Source organism: Sphaeramia orbicularis, chromosome 6 (assembly GCF_902148855.1).
Source record: "Sphaeramia orbicularis chromosome 6, fSphaOr1.1, whole genome shotgun sequence".
NCBI classification, from domain to species: Eukaryota; Metazoa; Chordata; class Actinopteri; order Kurtiformes; family Apogonidae; genus Sphaeramia; species Sphaeramia orbicularis.
The window spans coordinates 31,032,532-31,050,881 of record NC_043962.1 but is presented as its reverse complement, the minus strand read 5'-3'; the positions used below and the strand labels follow the sequence as shown (position 1 = coordinate 31,050,881).

The 18,350-nt window shown below is 38.6% G+C and overlaps 1 protein-coding gene across 4 annotated transcripts in view; it reads right to left on the bottom strand.

Annotated features, from left to right (window-relative positions):
• Window positions 1-369: 369 nt before the first annotated feature.
• The window catches only part of skor1b (SKI family transcriptional corepressor 1b), a 46,732-nt gene continuing 28,751 nt past the window's right edge, over window positions 370-18,350 (bottom strand). Inside the window, exons 5-14 of one of the 4 annotated variants that reach the window (XM_030137435.1) lie at window positions 16,383-16,403; window positions 16,003-16,029; window positions 7,329-7,612; window positions 5,110-6,845; window positions 4,716-4,809; window positions 4,488-4,592; window positions 4,311-4,367; window positions 3,708-3,782; window positions 1,804-1,878; window positions 370-1,102 (exon numbers count right to left, since the gene is read on the bottom strand). In XM_030137435.1, the coding sequence (XP_029993295.1) occupies window positions 1,005-1,102; window positions 1,804-1,878; window positions 3,708-3,782; window positions 4,311-4,367; window positions 4,488-4,592; window positions 4,716-4,809; window positions 5,110-6,828 (2,223 nt within the window). In that variant the 5' untranslated portion in view covers window positions 6,829-6,845; window positions 7,329-7,612; window positions 16,003-16,029; window positions 16,383-16,403 and the 3' untranslated portion in view covers window positions 370-1,004. Of the gene's footprint in view, window positions 1,103-1,803; window positions 1,879-3,707; window positions 3,783-4,310; window positions 4,368-4,487; window positions 4,593-4,715; window positions 4,810-5,109; window positions 6,935-7,328; window positions 7,613-16,002; window positions 16,030-16,382; window positions 16,404-18,350 lie in introns of those variants that run through there. The other 3 variants (XM_030137436.1, XM_030137433.1, XM_030137434.1) reach the window with 3 other exon arrangements.

Below are 18,350 nucleotides of genomic sequence, written 5' to 3'. Positions count from 1 at the left end.
CTTTTTAATAAATCGACCAGTCGACTGACCAAAGGATATCCATGGCAAAGTTATTAGTAGCTCATAAATGTCAAATATTTGTTGAATTGCTTGAATATAGGATTGGTGTCCTCTGCAGACAATTTCATTAGATTAGTGATGTGTTTTTGACTGTTTATAAATAAAATAAAAAATAAAATAAAATTAAACTTCAAATGACAAAAGTTAAGTCAAAGAAAAGAAATATTATATGCCACACTGGAAAGCTATAAATACAACATTCTTCTGTTTTCTTGTTTTTCTGTCTTACCTTCATAAAGGGAAAGTTCTTTGGAAATGTTTACCTTTAAGTTAAAGACTAAGGGCACGAATTCATATTTCTTTTAATAAAATGTTTTATTCATTATAGATGAAAACAAATATTACATGAACAAATATACTACTCTTAGAATATGTCACTACTTACAGGATCGCATGTGTACTAATTTAGCCTACTAACTTCTGTGTTTGTTAAGTCATAAAAAGAAACAAATAGGCATGGTTTGACCGCTTTAATTATATTGTAGGCCTATTTTCTGGTTGTAGCTAATTTCCATCACTCATTTAAAGTGCATAACATCCAAAGGTCTGTAAGCTATTGGACTGCAAAGAAAAAAACACAGGAAAAGTAGTAGGCTAATTCACAATACTGAGATGATATGAATTGGCTAGTCCGAGCTGCTATTGACAACAGAAAAAACAAAATAACAACCTATACCTATTACAAGATACATACATTGTCATTGCACTTTGCCACAAATAATAAATATCATCAATGGTATCATTTCAGTAAAACAAATTTCACCGTATGTAAGATAAATACTGAGAGTGAAGATACACATTTGGAAATATTACAAGTAGCCTAATTACAGTTGTAGTCAGCTTTAACTCGAATCCTCGTTAAGTTCTTTAAGGTTTCCGGTTATTTGCAGAAGCTGTAGAGGTGTCTTTTGTTTCCTTGTCCATCAGTTGTGCTTTAACGTAACTCAGGGTGGTAACAGGGGAGATTTGAAGGTGCAGGATCCGGAGCAGTGGCGTGGAGTTAACATCTTACAGGAGAAATGGTGTAAAGCGTCGTGAGCTTCTATGAAAAAGGACATAGGACAATCAATAGTGTACGAGCGAAGAGACATTGACACAAAATGTAGGTCTATTTATTTAACGGCGCACGTTTGGAATTACATGTCAATCTGTAATTCAGGTTAAATCCTTTTTCTTTTCTTTTTTAAATTTTGGCAACTGGTAAAAAAAACAAAAAAACAAAAAACAACACATTCACCAAAACATCCTATATCGACGTTAAAAAGTTATATTTATAATTGTCTTTAAAATGAGGCTGAAATTCACCCTTATTCTGTAAAAAGGTTCAAATGTTGTTGTCAAACCATGAAATAGAGTCGCAAACCGGACAGTGATAATGAGCTTAATTCACTTCATTATTAAATTGTTAAAAGGGGTGTATACTGTAGACTGAGAAATTTTTAATAGGCCTATTTAATTTCCATTCGGAAAACAGGAGATAAGTATCTTAAATCACCAGTAAATAATAGAAAAATCTGGTTCGATCCAAAGTGACTCGAGTGCATCTCACAGGCAGTTTTACGTCTCCAAACGCCAAATAATAGAGACTACAGATACACTAGACACACTTGCATGAAAAGTTGTTTTGAGCGTGGCCTGTCATCAATCAAGTCCGCAAATATGCCACTATATAGATCCACGGCAGAAATTGAAAAACACGCCGCTGCGCCGCTGTATTCTTTTCCTTTGCTTTATTTTTCTCACCTCTGACGATATGGAGCTGCTGAACCATCTCCTCCCTGTAGGAAAGTTCCCTTTTCATTTGATCTTGAAAGTTATCTGAAGAACAAATAACGGGAATAGATTTGAGTCACTGATGTGTGAGTTTGCAGAAAACACACCACAGTCTCTGATGTAGCCTCAATAAAAATGAATGTAAAATCATAGAACGGTTAAGGTAGCCACTGTTTTCCCTGTACAATAATAGAAACAAATAATGAAAAAAAAACCAAAAAAAAAAAAAAAAACAAGTTTGATTGGATGAACGTTGTCTTCTTTTTGCAGATCAATAGAGCGATAACATTGATAACCCTTTTTCTCTCTCTTGAGGGCGCTGTTCTCAAACTAACGCGACAAACCAGCATGTTATGATGAGCTTATAATATCTTGTTATAATGTTTACTAATAATAAAATGAATGCTTTACAAGTGTGGATTTTTTATTTTATTTTATTTTTTACATTATTATATGCTCTTGTGCTGTACGTCTATATATGTTGCTTTTTACAGAACAGCTAATTTGCACAGTGGATGCAGTACAACAATGTGAATTATAAAGATAAAAAAAATGCAGAAGTATTAAATATTGTTTAGTTTAACCTTAAACTACATTTGATGAAAAAGTTAAAATTTCAATCAAAAATTTTTATCAGTGTGTGTTTACTTTATTTTTTTAGGAAAGTATTTAATTTTTTGATCAGTCCTTGAAACAGCACACCATAACTGAGCGGATAGTGGAATAGAAATCTGAACTAAAACAAAGAAACAGACTGGTTATGCATCATTAATATGTTACAGTTTGTGTTTATCAAGACTAGACAGAAAATCAGAATGCAATGATGGGAACATTCTTCTCCAACATTTATTTTTATAACGATGCATCACCAAGAATCAGTTAAGAGGTGTCTAACTTTTGCCACTGGTATTTTAAGGAATGTAACAACAAAAACACAAAAAAATGGAACTGTGGTTTCTCTTTTTGGTGCATAAACAGTTCAGATTTATGTGTATTCTCTAATTAAATATAAAAAAATATCTGATGTCGAACAAAACAATGTGTGGGCTCAGAGCAGGAGTTCACAAGCAATTATTTTGTGAGTGAGACATTAGCACGAGTAAATTCTTCAGCCCTGAATGGTGTTTTACTGAGAAATTCACCTGTTATTTAAATAGTGTGCTCAATCACTCTGTTTGATGTCATGGCTCTTAAGCCATAAACACATTTAGTCTACATTTCATATTCTTTATATTATGCATTTCAAAAGGTTTCTGTATATAAATCCAGATATTTTTACTACATGTGTCTTTACATGTTGCAGGTAAAACAACTTAACATTAACGCTGACATTTTAATTTGCAAAAAAAAAAAAAAAAAAATCTTCATCTGCTCTTTTAAAATATGTTCTTGACATATTTTTTTTACATTGCCCTCTTTGGAATTTCTTTAGCATCAGATTCCATTGAAAAAAAACTATCTGCACACAGTCAGAGGTTTATCTGTTAAATAATGTCTGTAATTCCATTTGTATCCCATTAGACATCTATTTTAGATGCATAAATGTTACTGGATGAAAAGTTCAAATCAAAATCCTCTCAAATCAGTGTTAAAAGGGGTTTTGAAAACACCTCTTCCCAGGGGAGTGTGTCCCTGAACCACTTAGCATTTCTGAAAGAATAGTGCCCTTTAACAGATCTGTGCTCAGCAGAGAGAGCATGCATGCTACTGTTAAGGTGGATTTGGTCATGGCTTGGGTCATGTTTTGACTTGAATCACAAACATGGCAGAAAGAGGAACACTTCACATGCACCACAAAGTCTTTTGAGACTCTTGGCATGAAATCACAAAAAATTCAACACGGTGATAAAGCACTGTTGCAGTATTTGACTTACCTTTCAGATTTTGGAATTCACGTTCCAGCTTTTTCCTCAGCTCCACTTGCTCTAACAGCTGCTTCTGTAACTCCTCTACAAATCACACAGAAATAGAAGACATCAATGCAGAAAAAACAACACCTCGGCCCCATTCAGACATGACTTTCTATTCAAAATCACACTGATAAGGACATCATCATAATTTGGGCCTGAAGTCAAAGATGTTCACCTCCCCTCTTTTTCTGGTAAAAACCCAAAGAATCTCCCTTAAGGCAAATATAGCAACAGCAGAAATGGTATAGTGTCTCATTTTGTCTCAGTTCACTGAGGTATGATTTAAACCTCAGCAAACTTAATTAAAGGTATAGATGCAACTCAGAAATATTGTTTGGTTTGCAGTGTATGCTTTGGCCCCAAGGCCTTCAGAGTCCACTGAGATGAAGGAGGGGAGGGAAATTAAAATTAGCTCGGTTTGTAAAATTGTAATGGCTTGTATTAGAATTACACCTGGAGGCAGCTTCATTATCTTAAATATAATAATAATAATAATAATAATAATAATAATAATAATAATAATAATACAATTTCTTCTAATTATTCTGACAGTACAGACCGTCTTACCTTTTGCCAGACTTTCTATGTCTCTTTGTGTTGGCACAGCTCTTGTTGCGTCTTCGCCTAAGCACAAAAAATAAATCATATTCCACTATTTGTAAAATATTAACCCACACCTTTTTCGTCAGAGATTTTAAAATTAAACACTAAGAAAACCCACACTATTTATTGCCCTTAACTTACCCTCGTCCTGCTCTCGCTGGTTCACCTCGTTGCTTTGTTCATTAAAAGATTTCGTTTCAATCTCCTCCACTGTGGAAGACGGCTCTTCTTTACTTGCACTTTCATCTTAAAAGAAAATAAAGCGATGTAATTTTTTCCCCTTTGTCGATTTTTTTATAAAGCGAAATAGTTTTGTCTTTTGTTAAAAAATAAATTTAAAAAAAATGAAGAAGCAGAAAAGGCTCTAACCATTTGATATAAGTACTCCAGTCTGGTAATTCGCAGGTCTGAACTGATACGGACTGCTCCTTTGTTGCAGCTCACCCCTCTCCGGTGTGTAAACCTAAAGAAGAAAGAATTGAGCTCTCAAAATTACAAGAGGTGGGGAAAAAAAATAAAAAATAAAACTGCGATCATTAAAAATAAAACAAATAATAATAAATAGTCTAACTGGGTGTGTATATATTTTTATTACAGGATAATTTGTCTAAATGACGCTGTGATTGTTAGTGCTTTTACACTGAACATGAAACCATTTTTCTTTTTTTAGCACAAGAACACAGAGATTTATCTGCTTCAGTATACAAACAGGTGAATTTACAGCTTGTTTTATTGTCTGTGTTTTTCACTTAAAACCACTCACTTCAGTAAAAGAAGCAGCTATGTGGGTCTCTGATAAGTGCTTGCTCTGCATTTCTCTTTCAGAGGACTGGGCCACGTGTAAGCTCATTTTCTGGGAATCAGCCACACTGCTTTCCTGCATGCCCTTGGAGTCTGAATCGTTTGGTGAAACACTATGAAGTAGGCCGGGAGGAGTCCGAGGACACACAGAGGACAGAGGCCGGGAGTCCTCGTCCTCTGGTGTTTTATTTGTCTCCACATCCACGTCCGGTTCACCCTCACTGTCCACGCAAGGAGACACGGACCGGTAGCTTGAGCTCTCACTTAAAAAATCAGGTGATAAATAACCGGTGCGACACCCATTGTATGCGCCTCTGTTGCCGTACAGCTTGGCGATACAGTCAGCGTCTTTAATAACAGGCCTGAATGCGGACACGTAGCTGATTTTCCGGGGCGCAAGGGTCATCCCCTCCAGCGGCCTGGCCTCGTCTCCAGACTTGTCATCTTCATTACGCGTGGACTGGGTGCTGGAGCATCGGTCGTTTTCAACCATGCTGTCTTTTGATGTGTTGGTGCTCCGGTCACTGTGCTCTGAGATGTCTATGTCAGTCTGTCTGGGGGGACACAGGAGCTCAGGTGCGGGTTTGTGCTGAGTCTGGGGGTACGGAGGCATGGGGAGCGCACCTGCCGCGGGCCAGAACATGGGGAAGGAGTGGTAGGCGCTGTCCTTGGTACCAGGCCACAGGACACCCGGGAGGCCGGCTTTGCTCTGCTCCCCCATCATACCATCATCTTTTTTCTGGCACAGGCCGAAGGCTGGGAAGCCATACGGATGAGGGAAAAGCGGTGGTGGGATCTTTTGCAGCATCCCGAAGCCTTTACTGGGCACGGGGATGACCGGGTAGCTGCGCGTGCTGGTCATGCCTCCCCGGTTGTCGTCGCAGTTGAGGATTTTTGCAGGTATCTCGGGTGAGGATCGGGGAAGGCTGGGTCCGTGTGATTTGAGTGCAGAGCTGGAGTCTGGCCCACTACCCGGCAACGTCCTCTTACGGCTGCCCCCGTTGAACATGGCCTTCACGTCTTCCCATGCGTGCAATACGTCTGTCTGGCTGCTTTTATCTGTCAGTTTGAGGTGTCGTCTCCAGGAATTGAAATTAGCCGCGTCTGGCTGCGTGTACTTCGAGTCGGGCGTGCGATGAGAATGAAATATGAATTTATTTGGGGAAAAATACATGTTGCAATAGGAGCACTTGATGCACTTGGCCCTGGAGCTGTTGTATCTGGCCGGGATGAAGCTGCCTCGACTTCCCCAGGCGCATTCGTGGGACACGTCAAAGGCAAAATTTTCTGGAAGCTTAGGAGGTGAATGAGCTCCTAGAAATGACTTACAAAGTCTTTCGGCCTCGCGTTTAGTTATCATCCCACAGCGCCTGGAGGAGATTGGCATGGCCCCGGCTCTCCGCAGGATCTCCAGCTGGACAGGGGTGCACTGGACGCAGGTGATCCCAAGCGCCACACGTCGGTTATGTATTTCGTTATAGCTGTAATTCTTCAACAGGGTGTTTGATATCTGTGCAAGACAAAGTCTCTCTTGGCCATCTATTACCAAAGACACGATGGGTATTCCGTACAGCACCGTCTCTCCGACCTGGTTGGGCTTTAGGTTGTTGCTGGGGTAGGAAAGTTCTTGTTTGGAGCTTGGCGAGGAGCTGGAATCTCGCCCCGCAGGTATCGAGTCCATCCTTGGAGGCCTGGAAGCTGTAGAGACGACGTGTGACATTAAGAATTTTGGTCATTATCATAACAATAATCATCATAACAACTGGGAGATTCACAAGAACCTATAATACAGCATTTGATATTTCCAAAAACAGTTTAGTAGGGCATCTCAAAATGGGACAATGACACTTGTGTATGAATTCTGTAATAAATAAAGTGACCAGTGCTTTCTTATGGACTGATCATTAGAAATAATTAAGTATTATGTTCATGACAGCTAATCTAATGTTAATGGGTAAATATCCTACAGAAGCTACACATTGAAAATAATTGTATTTGCCTACTACTTCAGCCTTTCATATCGTAAAAACGTACAGGTTAAAGAGATGAGCGGACAGTTAATTTCCACGGATTATTAAAATAGACTGGGCCTAAAAGTGGATATAGAAGACGGACTAAAGTCACGGAAAATCCAGCATAAAACACGCGTTGTAAAATACTGCCGAAGTGTCTTAAACTCACCTCTATGTCCGCGCAGCTCCTCCTTGTCGTGAATGAGAAAGCTGTGATCAAGTGGATGGATGGAGCGATAACAAGAAGAAGAAGAAGAAGGAGAAGGAGAAGGAGAAGAAGTGTGGTGCGTACTGGATGCCGTGGAGATGTTTGTGCTTCAGGAGTGGGACGCAGTTGTCCGTGCAGCACCGCCTCCCTCCTGCTCACTGCCCTCCTCTCTCTGTGCTCGGCTGTTTGTGTTGCGCCAACAGCAGCAGTGTCCACATGGCAGGCAGACTGGAGTACAGCCCCCTCTATGACACCCACAGTAATCAGGTGACGGCAAAACTTATGGCAAGGCACTCCCACTCAGGCAGTCTCTATTAACTATGGATTCACGACCAATAAAGATGGTTTGATTTGAGTGTTTGCTCTTACAGCAGCCTATAGCCTACAGGTCTACAGATATAAATAAAAAAGAAGGTGGACTTATTATTATTATTATTATTATTATTATTATTATTATTATTATTATTATTATTATTAAAAAGCAGCAACTAAATATTTTATTTATTATACTCTATATGTTTAAATATATATTCACTAATATTTTATGAATCATGCATATATATCCAATTATCTCTATTATAATGTATTTAATTAATTCTTTTGCTCCATCCTGCTGAATAAAAAAAAATGCAGTATTGTTGACATCATGCACGGAGGAGGCTGCAGTGGGATTTGGCATTCCGCTAAAAGCAGCAGGGACCCCCGACACATTGTTGTATGCGTGGAGTCAGGGCCCGGTGATGAATACGGCGCGCAGGCCTTCATCATGTGTTGGGTTCCCACGGATTCACAGTTTACAAGCTACACATCGCTTACATGCGTTTTGACAATAACCAGCTGCTCGAAAGGTCAGCTCTCTGATCTGCGCTTATTTATTTTTTTCCCCCTCATGCTGAAAGAAAACGATCCGGAAGGTGAACATTGCCAGCAGCCGTGCGCCCTAAGCGATGGACATTTAACTTTTTTTTTTTTTTTTTAAATTTAATTTATTTATTTTTATAGTCAATAAAGGTTTGGGTTAATCGTTTTCATGTGGCACGCGCACGGCACCAGGTACTGATGTAATATTAATGAAGGTAATAGGACACGTTCCTGTTGGTCCTGTTGACTTCAGTTGGAACAGAACATAGCGGAAATGATGACAATTTGTCATTAGTATACATTATTTTAAATATCAACACAACAGGATTGGCGAAATAATAATAATAATAATAATAATAATAATAATAATAATAATAATAATAATAATAATAATAATAATAATAAATGAACTACCTAAAAGCGGACTTTGAAATTTTTAATTAAAATTTATTTCCACAGTCACATAAAAAAGCAAATTAAAAACAATCCAACACTCCCAAGTGGCTACAACTGTAAACTATGATGATAATTATTTTACAATCTTAAGATCAAACAACCATTCACTTCCATTAAATTAATTCACCAGTCTACACGGGTTGTGTGAGTGAGACTAATGTTATAAACATGCAGAATCAATCCTAAACTGCAACAGACGCTTCAACTCAAGGAGAATGTTCACGTTAAATTGAGCAAAATTCAAATCAGGTAAAGCCTGTTCAGCCCAGTCTCTCAATCTCCTCCATCTGCTTATCTATTGATCCCTGAACGAGTATAGCCTGTTAAATGTCGACTGTGTGGCATCAACATAAACCTCCTTAATTAATAGTCATTGCTGGCGTCAGATCAATCCAAAGTTGTACTGACATTGTAAACAAATCCAACTCAGATGGACTAAATGCTTGTTCAGCTTTTCAGCAGGCATCTTTCTTGCAGATCTTACAGTTGAATCCTAGTACTGTGGATTTGGTTTAAGTTCATATTTTCATCACATGGAGTAGTTTCATTCAAATCCACAAAATCCAATGAGAAAAGTACCCAAAAGTCAGTGAGGACATAAGCTCATGCTTATTTTACCTTTTTGTGCAAGAAAGAGCAGCTCATTTAAAAGTGTGTCTGCATTAATCACAGTGCTGCATCAAAGTATGATAATCACCTGAACACTCTATTAAAATAAAAGTGCCAGCCCAGGGGAAATCTTACCTTACTCTTTAATTGTTTTGAGGCTTTGATAGGCTTTTTAATCTAAGATTAATTTATGCATTCTTAAATAACTCTACATATGATTAATAAGCTTGAAAATTAAAAGGAGACTGAAGCAATTATAACAAGTGGTTGGTCATCACCTCATTAGATGGTATTAGAAAGATGCAGTTTGTGGGAGTGTGTGTGTGTGTGTGTGTGTGTGTGTGTTTGCCTGACTGGGTATCACAAAAATTAACAGTGGAAGGGTATAGTGAGAGGGACATTATTTAGAGATGCTGCTAATGGAAATCATTGGAGGAAATGCTGCTGGCTAATTATTCTGGATGTTTTTTGTATGCTGTCTGGGACTGGGTGAGTCTCAGTCATTCACTGAAACTTCAGAATGATACATAACTTATTTTATCTGACTTATTTGTAGCACCACAGATCCTAACCGACATCAAGTTAGACCTTTCAGATCATTCACTGTTAAACCCAGCGTTGATCCTAAATGGATTCTGAGCTGGAAAGACAACAAAAGAGAAAGATCAGCTGCTCGAGAGGCCACCGCAAAGACACAGTGAAAACAGTGAGACTTGCTAAATGGTGGCTAATGTGTAAACAAGACATCACTCCTCTCCTGCTCTGATGTTTATTTGTCTCCTAAAAGCCCACCCCTGGGTCCTGACCCCCACATCCTCCACCGCTAAACGGAACATTTCTTCTCGCAGGAGGTGGTGTGCCGAGCTTGTGTGTGAGGGAGTGAGTGTGAGTAAAAGGAGGGGTGGGTGGGGTTGGGGGAGTTCATCACTGCATCAAATGAGGCTAAGCGCAGGGACCCTTTTGTCACAGACAGGGACTCATCTGCCAATGGTGAGCTGGGAGGTCCTAGGGGAAAGATGGAACAAAGGTGCTAAAAGGCTGTGTGACAATGAAGGTGCTCTAAGGAGAGCCTTCAAGAGTGGGACACAGGCTGCTTGGGACAAGCTGTGCCAATCACTCCGCAATTACTTTTTTTTTTTTGTGCAATCCAGAGGCCTTGTGTGGGCATTCATGGTGAGACGCAAGAAGACAAGCAGCCACAGAGAGCTTCATGCATAACTGTGTTTTCTTCTTATGTAGAACTGACCCTTAGCTCATGTGGCATAAATGCAAAGTACATCACCAGCTCTTATGTTGAATCACTTGTAGAAAACTCATTTACAAAACATTGAAAAAGTACGTCCTTTTCACCAGGGACACTATACCCATAGGAAAAGAAGATAATGGTGACAATAATTTTCTGTCAGAAATATGCATTGGTAGCTTAAATATAATTATTTTTTGATATCAATACACTGTATACCACAGAATGACATTAAATAGCCAAATTACTTATTTTATGATGAAACCGACAAAAATTCCTCTGAAAAATACATTATTAACTTCAACAGTACTTTAATCCAAGTGCAAATATATGCATTTCACACTATAGCCAATGTTTGGAGAATTACATGTAAAATTATCAAGTTGTAAATTGGATAAAATTTTTAATACGCACAAAATAGAAATGTTCATTACTCATTTTGTCATCTCTCTATATGGGCCTTGTAGCAACATTTCTAATTTATTTTGTTTTAAATAACATTTAGCTTAAAAGCATTATTTGGGAAAATATGCTTGGTACGTTATGGGTACACCAAAACTCAATACACAATAACATCCACTGAGCTCAATTAAGCATAATTTTAACAGCTTTCATGTCTCACCACTAATTCATAACAACAACAATTATGCTGAAATGTCATTATTTTGACTGCCACTCTATATTTACAGAGTATTTAGGGAGCCTAAGTTTTGCATTTCAACACTGTGTGCTACAGTGTAATAAAGAAAGATGCAGGAATTTGTCTTTATCCAACCCCAAGCAGTTTCAATGGTGTAATGAGGAGTCAACTGAGAATGGGAATTATCGTAATGATAACAAAGGTCTATGCACCATAGCTTGGGGCTGTATTGTAGGGCATTACCATAAAGATGCGATGTGCTTGTATTGCAGGGTTTTGTGAGGGAGCAGGCCAAAGAGATAATAACTATTAGTAGATGACAGTGCTTTGTGGGATTCCAGCTGTGGAGCCCAAATTTCCATACAGATAGAATGGCTCTGGGTGGATGATATGCGTGTATGGGGGTAGGGCTGGGTGGACTCTTCTGCACACACACACACACACACGCACGCACGCACACACACACACACACACACACACACACACACACACACACACACACCCTCACACACACACACACACACACACACACACACACACACACACACACACACACATACACACACCCTCACACACACACACACACACACACACACACACATACATACGCACACACGCATACACGTGATCATGATATGCAAGTGGCAAATCTTAGTGTTTGACTCAGACTTGTTGTCCCCTGTCAGACTTTGGACTGAGGTGAGAGCCTCCGGTTTGAACACTCTGCAGGTCTCTGTGGGGGAACTGTCCAGAGTCCTGAAACAGCCCGATGACAGCTTTCAAAGTCAGGAAGTGCAAATAGCTGGGGTTGTCCCTGCGTGTGTGTTTGTGTGTTTGTGTGTGTGTGTGTGTGTTAACAGAGGACCATGGATTTCCATCAACATCACATGCAAGTGGGAGAGTGTGCAACATACTTGTCAGCACCAGGGACAGCATGGGAGAAAACCTTGTCTAACAAACAAATACAAGGACCACCTCCCTCCAAAAAACCTGCAGTTTCAAGGTGAAAAACTTTTAAAAGCTCATGCATCCTAAAAAATGTGCTGGAAAAACCTCTGAAAATGACATATACAGAGAGTCTTATACCTCTGATGTGCCACTATTTTGGAAAAACTATATTCAATAAAGACAAATTAGTTTTTGATTCCTTTTGATTGTGACATATGCGTTGTTTGTCAATTTAAAAAATAATTTTGCAAGTCAAGAAAGTCACAGATTGTCAAACTGTTTTCACATAAAGTTGGAATATAATATTTTTACCTCTTTTCCTGAAATGATTGTGACAATGTGATTTATATTTAATAGATAGAGTTTGACTGGGACACAGTATGTAATCACTGTATCAGGCCAAAGGTGATTAACGATGTATTAATGCCTATTAATAAGAATAAAAAGAAGATTGTGTCTGAAAACAAAAAAAAAATTCCAACTTTATGGGCAACAGTGTCATAAAGATAGAAAGAAGTTAGTGATTGCCTTTTATTACTATGAACCTTTATTTAAACCCAGATATACATTAGATAATATTAGATATAAAATCAGTAAAATTAAATTTTAAAAAAGAAAAAAAAGGTATAGACTGATAGAGGAAGAGCACTTTTTGAAAATTAATTTTATTTTGCCAACAGCTCTTAGAGGCCTGAGTTTTAGGGTGCTTTATTTTAGTTTTAGTAGAAGCATAGAGACCAAAATACTTTTTTGTTTTTCAACAAAAAAAGAGATTTGTAGTGAAAGATAATTGTTGGGTTGAGTGTCATCTCTTTCAGAGGGCCACTCTAAAGGTTTGTCTGAAAGCACTCAATGAACTGCAACTATGGTTTTGCACCATATAGTATGTCAACAATACTAACATGGCCATCACCTTGGCACATTTCACCTTGCTCTTAAAGAAAAAAGAAGACATGATGAAAGAGGTGAAAATCACCAGAAGTTTGGTCATTCTGATAGCTGGAGAGGACTCTTTAGTGACTCTAAGCAGGTTGTGGATGAAAAAGTTGAAAAGATGCCACTTTTTTTTGTAATTTATATCTTGGTTCACTTATGTGACTTGGAAAATTATCTTTTGAAGTGACACAGTGAAAGGGAGTCAAAAATATTATTTTTTGCTTTTGAAAATTATAAATCCAGTCTTGTGGTTGATCAGAAAGAGTGGGACATAAAAGCAGTGAAAGGTGAGGAATGAGTCTAGTATTTGTGCTGAACTAATGGTCCTCTGTCTGTAGCTTCACATTTAACACATCAATTTGTCATTATCCAACTTATAATCACTTATATAAAAGAAAAAAGTGGATTTCCCAAAATGTTAAACTACTCCTTTAAGGGTTAAAACCCATAAATGACTTTTCATGGTGAATCGTTCAATTAGTGTCCCTTTAAAGAATGAACAGAAACTCACAAGAATGTGTCATTATGACCCAGAAAGAAAATGTAGACAAGAGATTCTGGGCTGAGATTGGAAGGTAACTGTGATGAATTATCTATGGGAGAAGGTTAGGTTAATAATAGCAGTAGATTTGGTGGAGAATTAAAGTCTGCAGTCTCTTGTGTTCTAGTCAATCCGCTGGTGTAAATAAGTCCAAAAACATCTGTAAACAATGGTGCACATGTTACCGATGAAACAAACACAGCTGGTTAAAACAGGGCCCTGGAGAACGAAACAGGTAAGAGGGCCGGGATCCCGGGACTAAGCGGCTTTTTGGTTGACTTCCAATTGCAGACATGCCGTGTGCGTTTATGTAAGGGCAAGGCTAACAGAGAAGAGACAAAGATAGTGAGAGCAGAGAGCGTGAGGACACCAATCACCCTGTAATTATCCCCCTGGTGTGTGAACTGCCCAACTCTCCGTCCTTGATAGATTCACCTGACCCAATAACACAACACAGAGCCACAATGGACTGGAGGCAGGATAAAGACAACACCATAGATCAGCCAGGGATCAGCAATGAGACAAAGACCTAACATCTGGGAGCTGCAGTGAAATTAAAGAACTGAAAGACTGAACCAATCCTGTTACAGCTTTCCATTAATAGCCTTGGAGCTGCTTGAGAAACGGCACAAGTGAGGTAATGCAGGATTCAATTTCATTTGATATTAAAGAAACACCCCTTGGCATCTCTGTGGCTCTCTCTCATACTCTTTCCCTCTGCTGCTCACATCACTCTGTTACCTTAGAGTGATGTATTAAGCATTTAAATTAACAATGGAATGACTTATTCTAATGCGCCTGTCCCGAGAAAAGCCTGGAATGCTTGCTGGAGTGGGAATCAACATCACACACACTCACTCCACCTCTAAAACCTCCGGCTGGGCAGCGATGCATGTCACTCCTTCCAGATAGCCCAAACAATCTGGCCAGCACTCCATCCAATAGCGGACATTCATATGGTCATTATGAACACTTATGGCAGGCGGTAAGGGTGAATAACATCACTGAGCCTGTTATTACTGGGTACAGAATGTATAGCTACAATCACAACCCAAGACAAGCAACATTTACACAGTAGACTAGGAGAAAAAGAGCCAATAAATACACCAAAGTCCAATAAAGAAGATGTCTTTGTTTGGACACTGCGCTCTTTATGAACTTTAGTAGCAGCTTGTAAGTCTCATATTACCGTCTCTCACCCAGTCTATGTCTGATAGAGTGTTTTAAATCATTCATACTAAGGCCTTGGTCAGCTGAATACAAATGAGGATACAGTGGGTGCTCTGTCTGTCCCTGAGGGGGTGTACAGAAATAGATCTGAGAAAAGCACAGTTTGATTGATGCTGCTACACTCTGAATAATGATTGGTTCAGAGGTCAACTTACTTCAGTGGCATGCATTATATCATTAATTACAGACATCAATAAACAATAGGACGCTAGCCATATGTTTTAACTGTGCTTATGCCACTGCGTTTCCCTACTGGATCATTTCACAATTAGTAACTGTTACACGCTGACCTCAAAAACAGAGGAGAAAATGACAATCTGCACTCATCAGCTATTGATCACATTTACAGAGTATCACAGTCAGTGTGGAAAAATGAGGCATAGTAATTACACGTGATGAGAGAAGCACATTTTGATCTCACAGTTACATATGCAATTAAAATATTATTCATTACCTCTTAAATAAAAGCCTGGTTCTGAAATCCCATTAAATTTGGGATAATTGTGTGTGTTTAATTATAAGCCGTGGCGGGAAGAAAGGAAGGAAGGAAGGAAGGAAGTTTCGGAGAAAGTAACAGAATGTGCTCTGACCTAGATAGCGGAAGAGACATTTTGTTTTAAAAGTGACCTTGCTGTGAAACCTCAGCTCAGAATAGCTCAGATAGTTTTCCACGGACTGTGCGCAGACCTATCACTTCAGGTTGTAGTTAAACAGAGCTTTAAGCAGTGATCAGGGCCATAAAAACTGAACCTTTTTTACTGATGAAATGATTATAATTTTAGTGGAAATAGTGCTCTGTAATGCTGTAGTGTGGTTTATGGGGCTGCCGATGCACTGTGTGTTTTTTACACCATGATGTGCAGTGGAATCAGACTGCTGGATTTGTCTAAAAGGACTGATTTTGGCCTTTTCTGTAGACTTTTGTTAACAAATTTGCTCCGGCCTATGTATAAGTTCATGTATAAAGTGTCTGCTGCCCCAGCCCCAACATCCCCTGCTGGCTCCCTCAGAGCAGCTTGGCTCGGGCCGGTAGCTTCAACCTGCAGGCAGCCATAGGACAGCCCAAGCGAAGCTGTCTGCCACTCCTGTGCTTCATTAGGAAACAAAATATAAGGTTTCCACTCCATTAGGAATGACTTTAGGAGTGAAAGCACATAAGACGCCGACTCACCTCATCAACAATGCATTGCAATAACGGCTGAGGATGAATGAGAGCGAGCAGAGAGGGGAGAGAGAAAACAGCATTAGCCTGTATACAATGTCTTTACAGCAGAGTGGAAAGGAAAAAAAATCATTAATGCAATAAAATGTGGTCAGATTAATCAAATGCCTCAAACTCTTATGAAAATATTACAGGGAGAGAATTTTCTATTACATCTAATGGTATCTAATCTAATACTGGCAGTTAAAGGCTTGGGCATCTATTTATTGTGAAACACAATTTAGGAAGTTTAAAGGGAAGCAGTGAAGCATGGGTGCGACATAGCCGTCAGGAACATAGGCAGAGATCTTTTCCTGCTATTTTCTTTTCTCCAACTCATAAAAGCTTACCATTAAAGACTGTAGGTCGCTCTGAGTTTGGAGGGAAGAATACAGAGAGGAGAGGCAATATGTAATTAGCGTGTCATAATCAAAATGACCCACTCGGACACTTTATGATCAGCAAGACAAAATTACTGCACCACTGGTGGCAATCTTTGGGCATGTGTTAACACCATTAACATAATGAAAATACACAAATGTTAATAGCCCGCCTCTTTAGACGGACGAGGAGATGAAGCACAATGTTAATTTCACAGTGCATTTTCACTAACCTCCAGGTTGTGGGGAAATGCTGGGCTGAGAAAACATACAATCTTTTTGTAAATGGCTTGGAAAAAGAAAAAAAAGTCTCTGTGTCTCTTAAAACAATTTGTGAAAAGTATCATTCCCCTGCCGCACATCTCCAGCGAGAGACTATAGAAGATCTCATTTTCAATTAAAATCTCATTTGCTTGGAAGTTGAAATGAAATCATGTTGTGAATTAGCACATGAATTTACATACTGGGGTGGCTGCCAGTGTGCACAGAGACTAATTTACCTTAAAGATTGATTTTTTAAAGAAAGGTTCTCAGTGATGGTCTTAGAGCAATGATGCATAGGAGAGATCTGAGGAAACATTTACCAACATCCAGCACCATTTTATAGATATCATGAAAAACAGGATTGTAAGATGTAACTGGTGCAGTTTAAAGAAAAAATCTATTTGATTCTTCTTATAAAGAAGTAGACACACATTTTTGGCATCGTTTCATATAACAAAAGAGCTGAAAACTTTTAAAATGTTTATAAACATTGTAATATTGGTGGTTAACTGTTAAATCAATGACATGAAAGTGAAAGCACATGAATAGTATTCCCTCTTATTTAAGGATTCAAGACGTTTAAATAAGGACAAGTATCCACACTATGACAAAGAAGCATCCACTGTTGTAAAGAGGAAAAGAAATAAGAGTATTGACAAATTCTTTCTTCACTATACTCCTATTTTTCTAGTTAAGCTAACCATCCATGGAAGTGCTTGTCCTTGTCATATGTAAGTTTTTACCTGTATTTAGGCATACTTGATGGTCTTAACATCCAGAACACACTCTTTCAATCAACTATCCACAGGGTCTCAAATTGTCCACAGTAAATTACTTGCTCATTTTGCAAGGCCCTCTCTGACAAAGCCTTAAAGCTGTTATTGATTCATTCTCTCAATTAAATAAAGCTTTGCTCTCTCCACTTCTTGTAAATACCTAGAGACCCCCTATCCAACACAATATCCATTCTTCTTACACGGGTAACATTATCAGTCTGCACGCAAAATTAATTCTTTCACTATTGCTGAAATAACTATAATTGCAAACTACGCAGAGAGAGAAATTGGAAAGGGGTTTTAATATACATTTCCAGGTGTATTTTCCATTTGTTCAAGTCAATAACATTTTTCATTAACATTTGTAATAAAAAAGCAAGTTCTGTCCCCTGCTCATTTCCTTTTTAATTCAGAGATGAATTCAAGGCACACTTTCCAAACTGCTATGTGCTACACTTTCTCATTTAATTTGGTTTAAGACATCCAAATGAGATTAATGTTGGCTATCAACTATAAAACATTTTAATTTACATATTTATCAGCTGAATGAGCCACGACTCACAATAGGTAAGATGTATTAACATGATTGCATGTTGATGCAACACTTTAATATAATAGAAAATCAATAGGTGGATGAAAATGGATAGCAACTGTAACGTTGCAGTTTTTGTCATTTGGGATATTTATTGAGTTATTCATTTAATGGCCTAAGTATTTGCAGTGATGCCTTGAAAATTCCATTTCCCTCTTGAAAAGCACCACACACTGTTTTTGTGAACAGCTATATTCTTTTGAGGAAGAGTGAAGAAAAAGCAGCGAGACAGTCCGTGTGCAAGGACATTCAGATGTCTCCACAGACAGACTGAGAAGAAAGGAAGAGGAGAAGAGAGAGAGACCC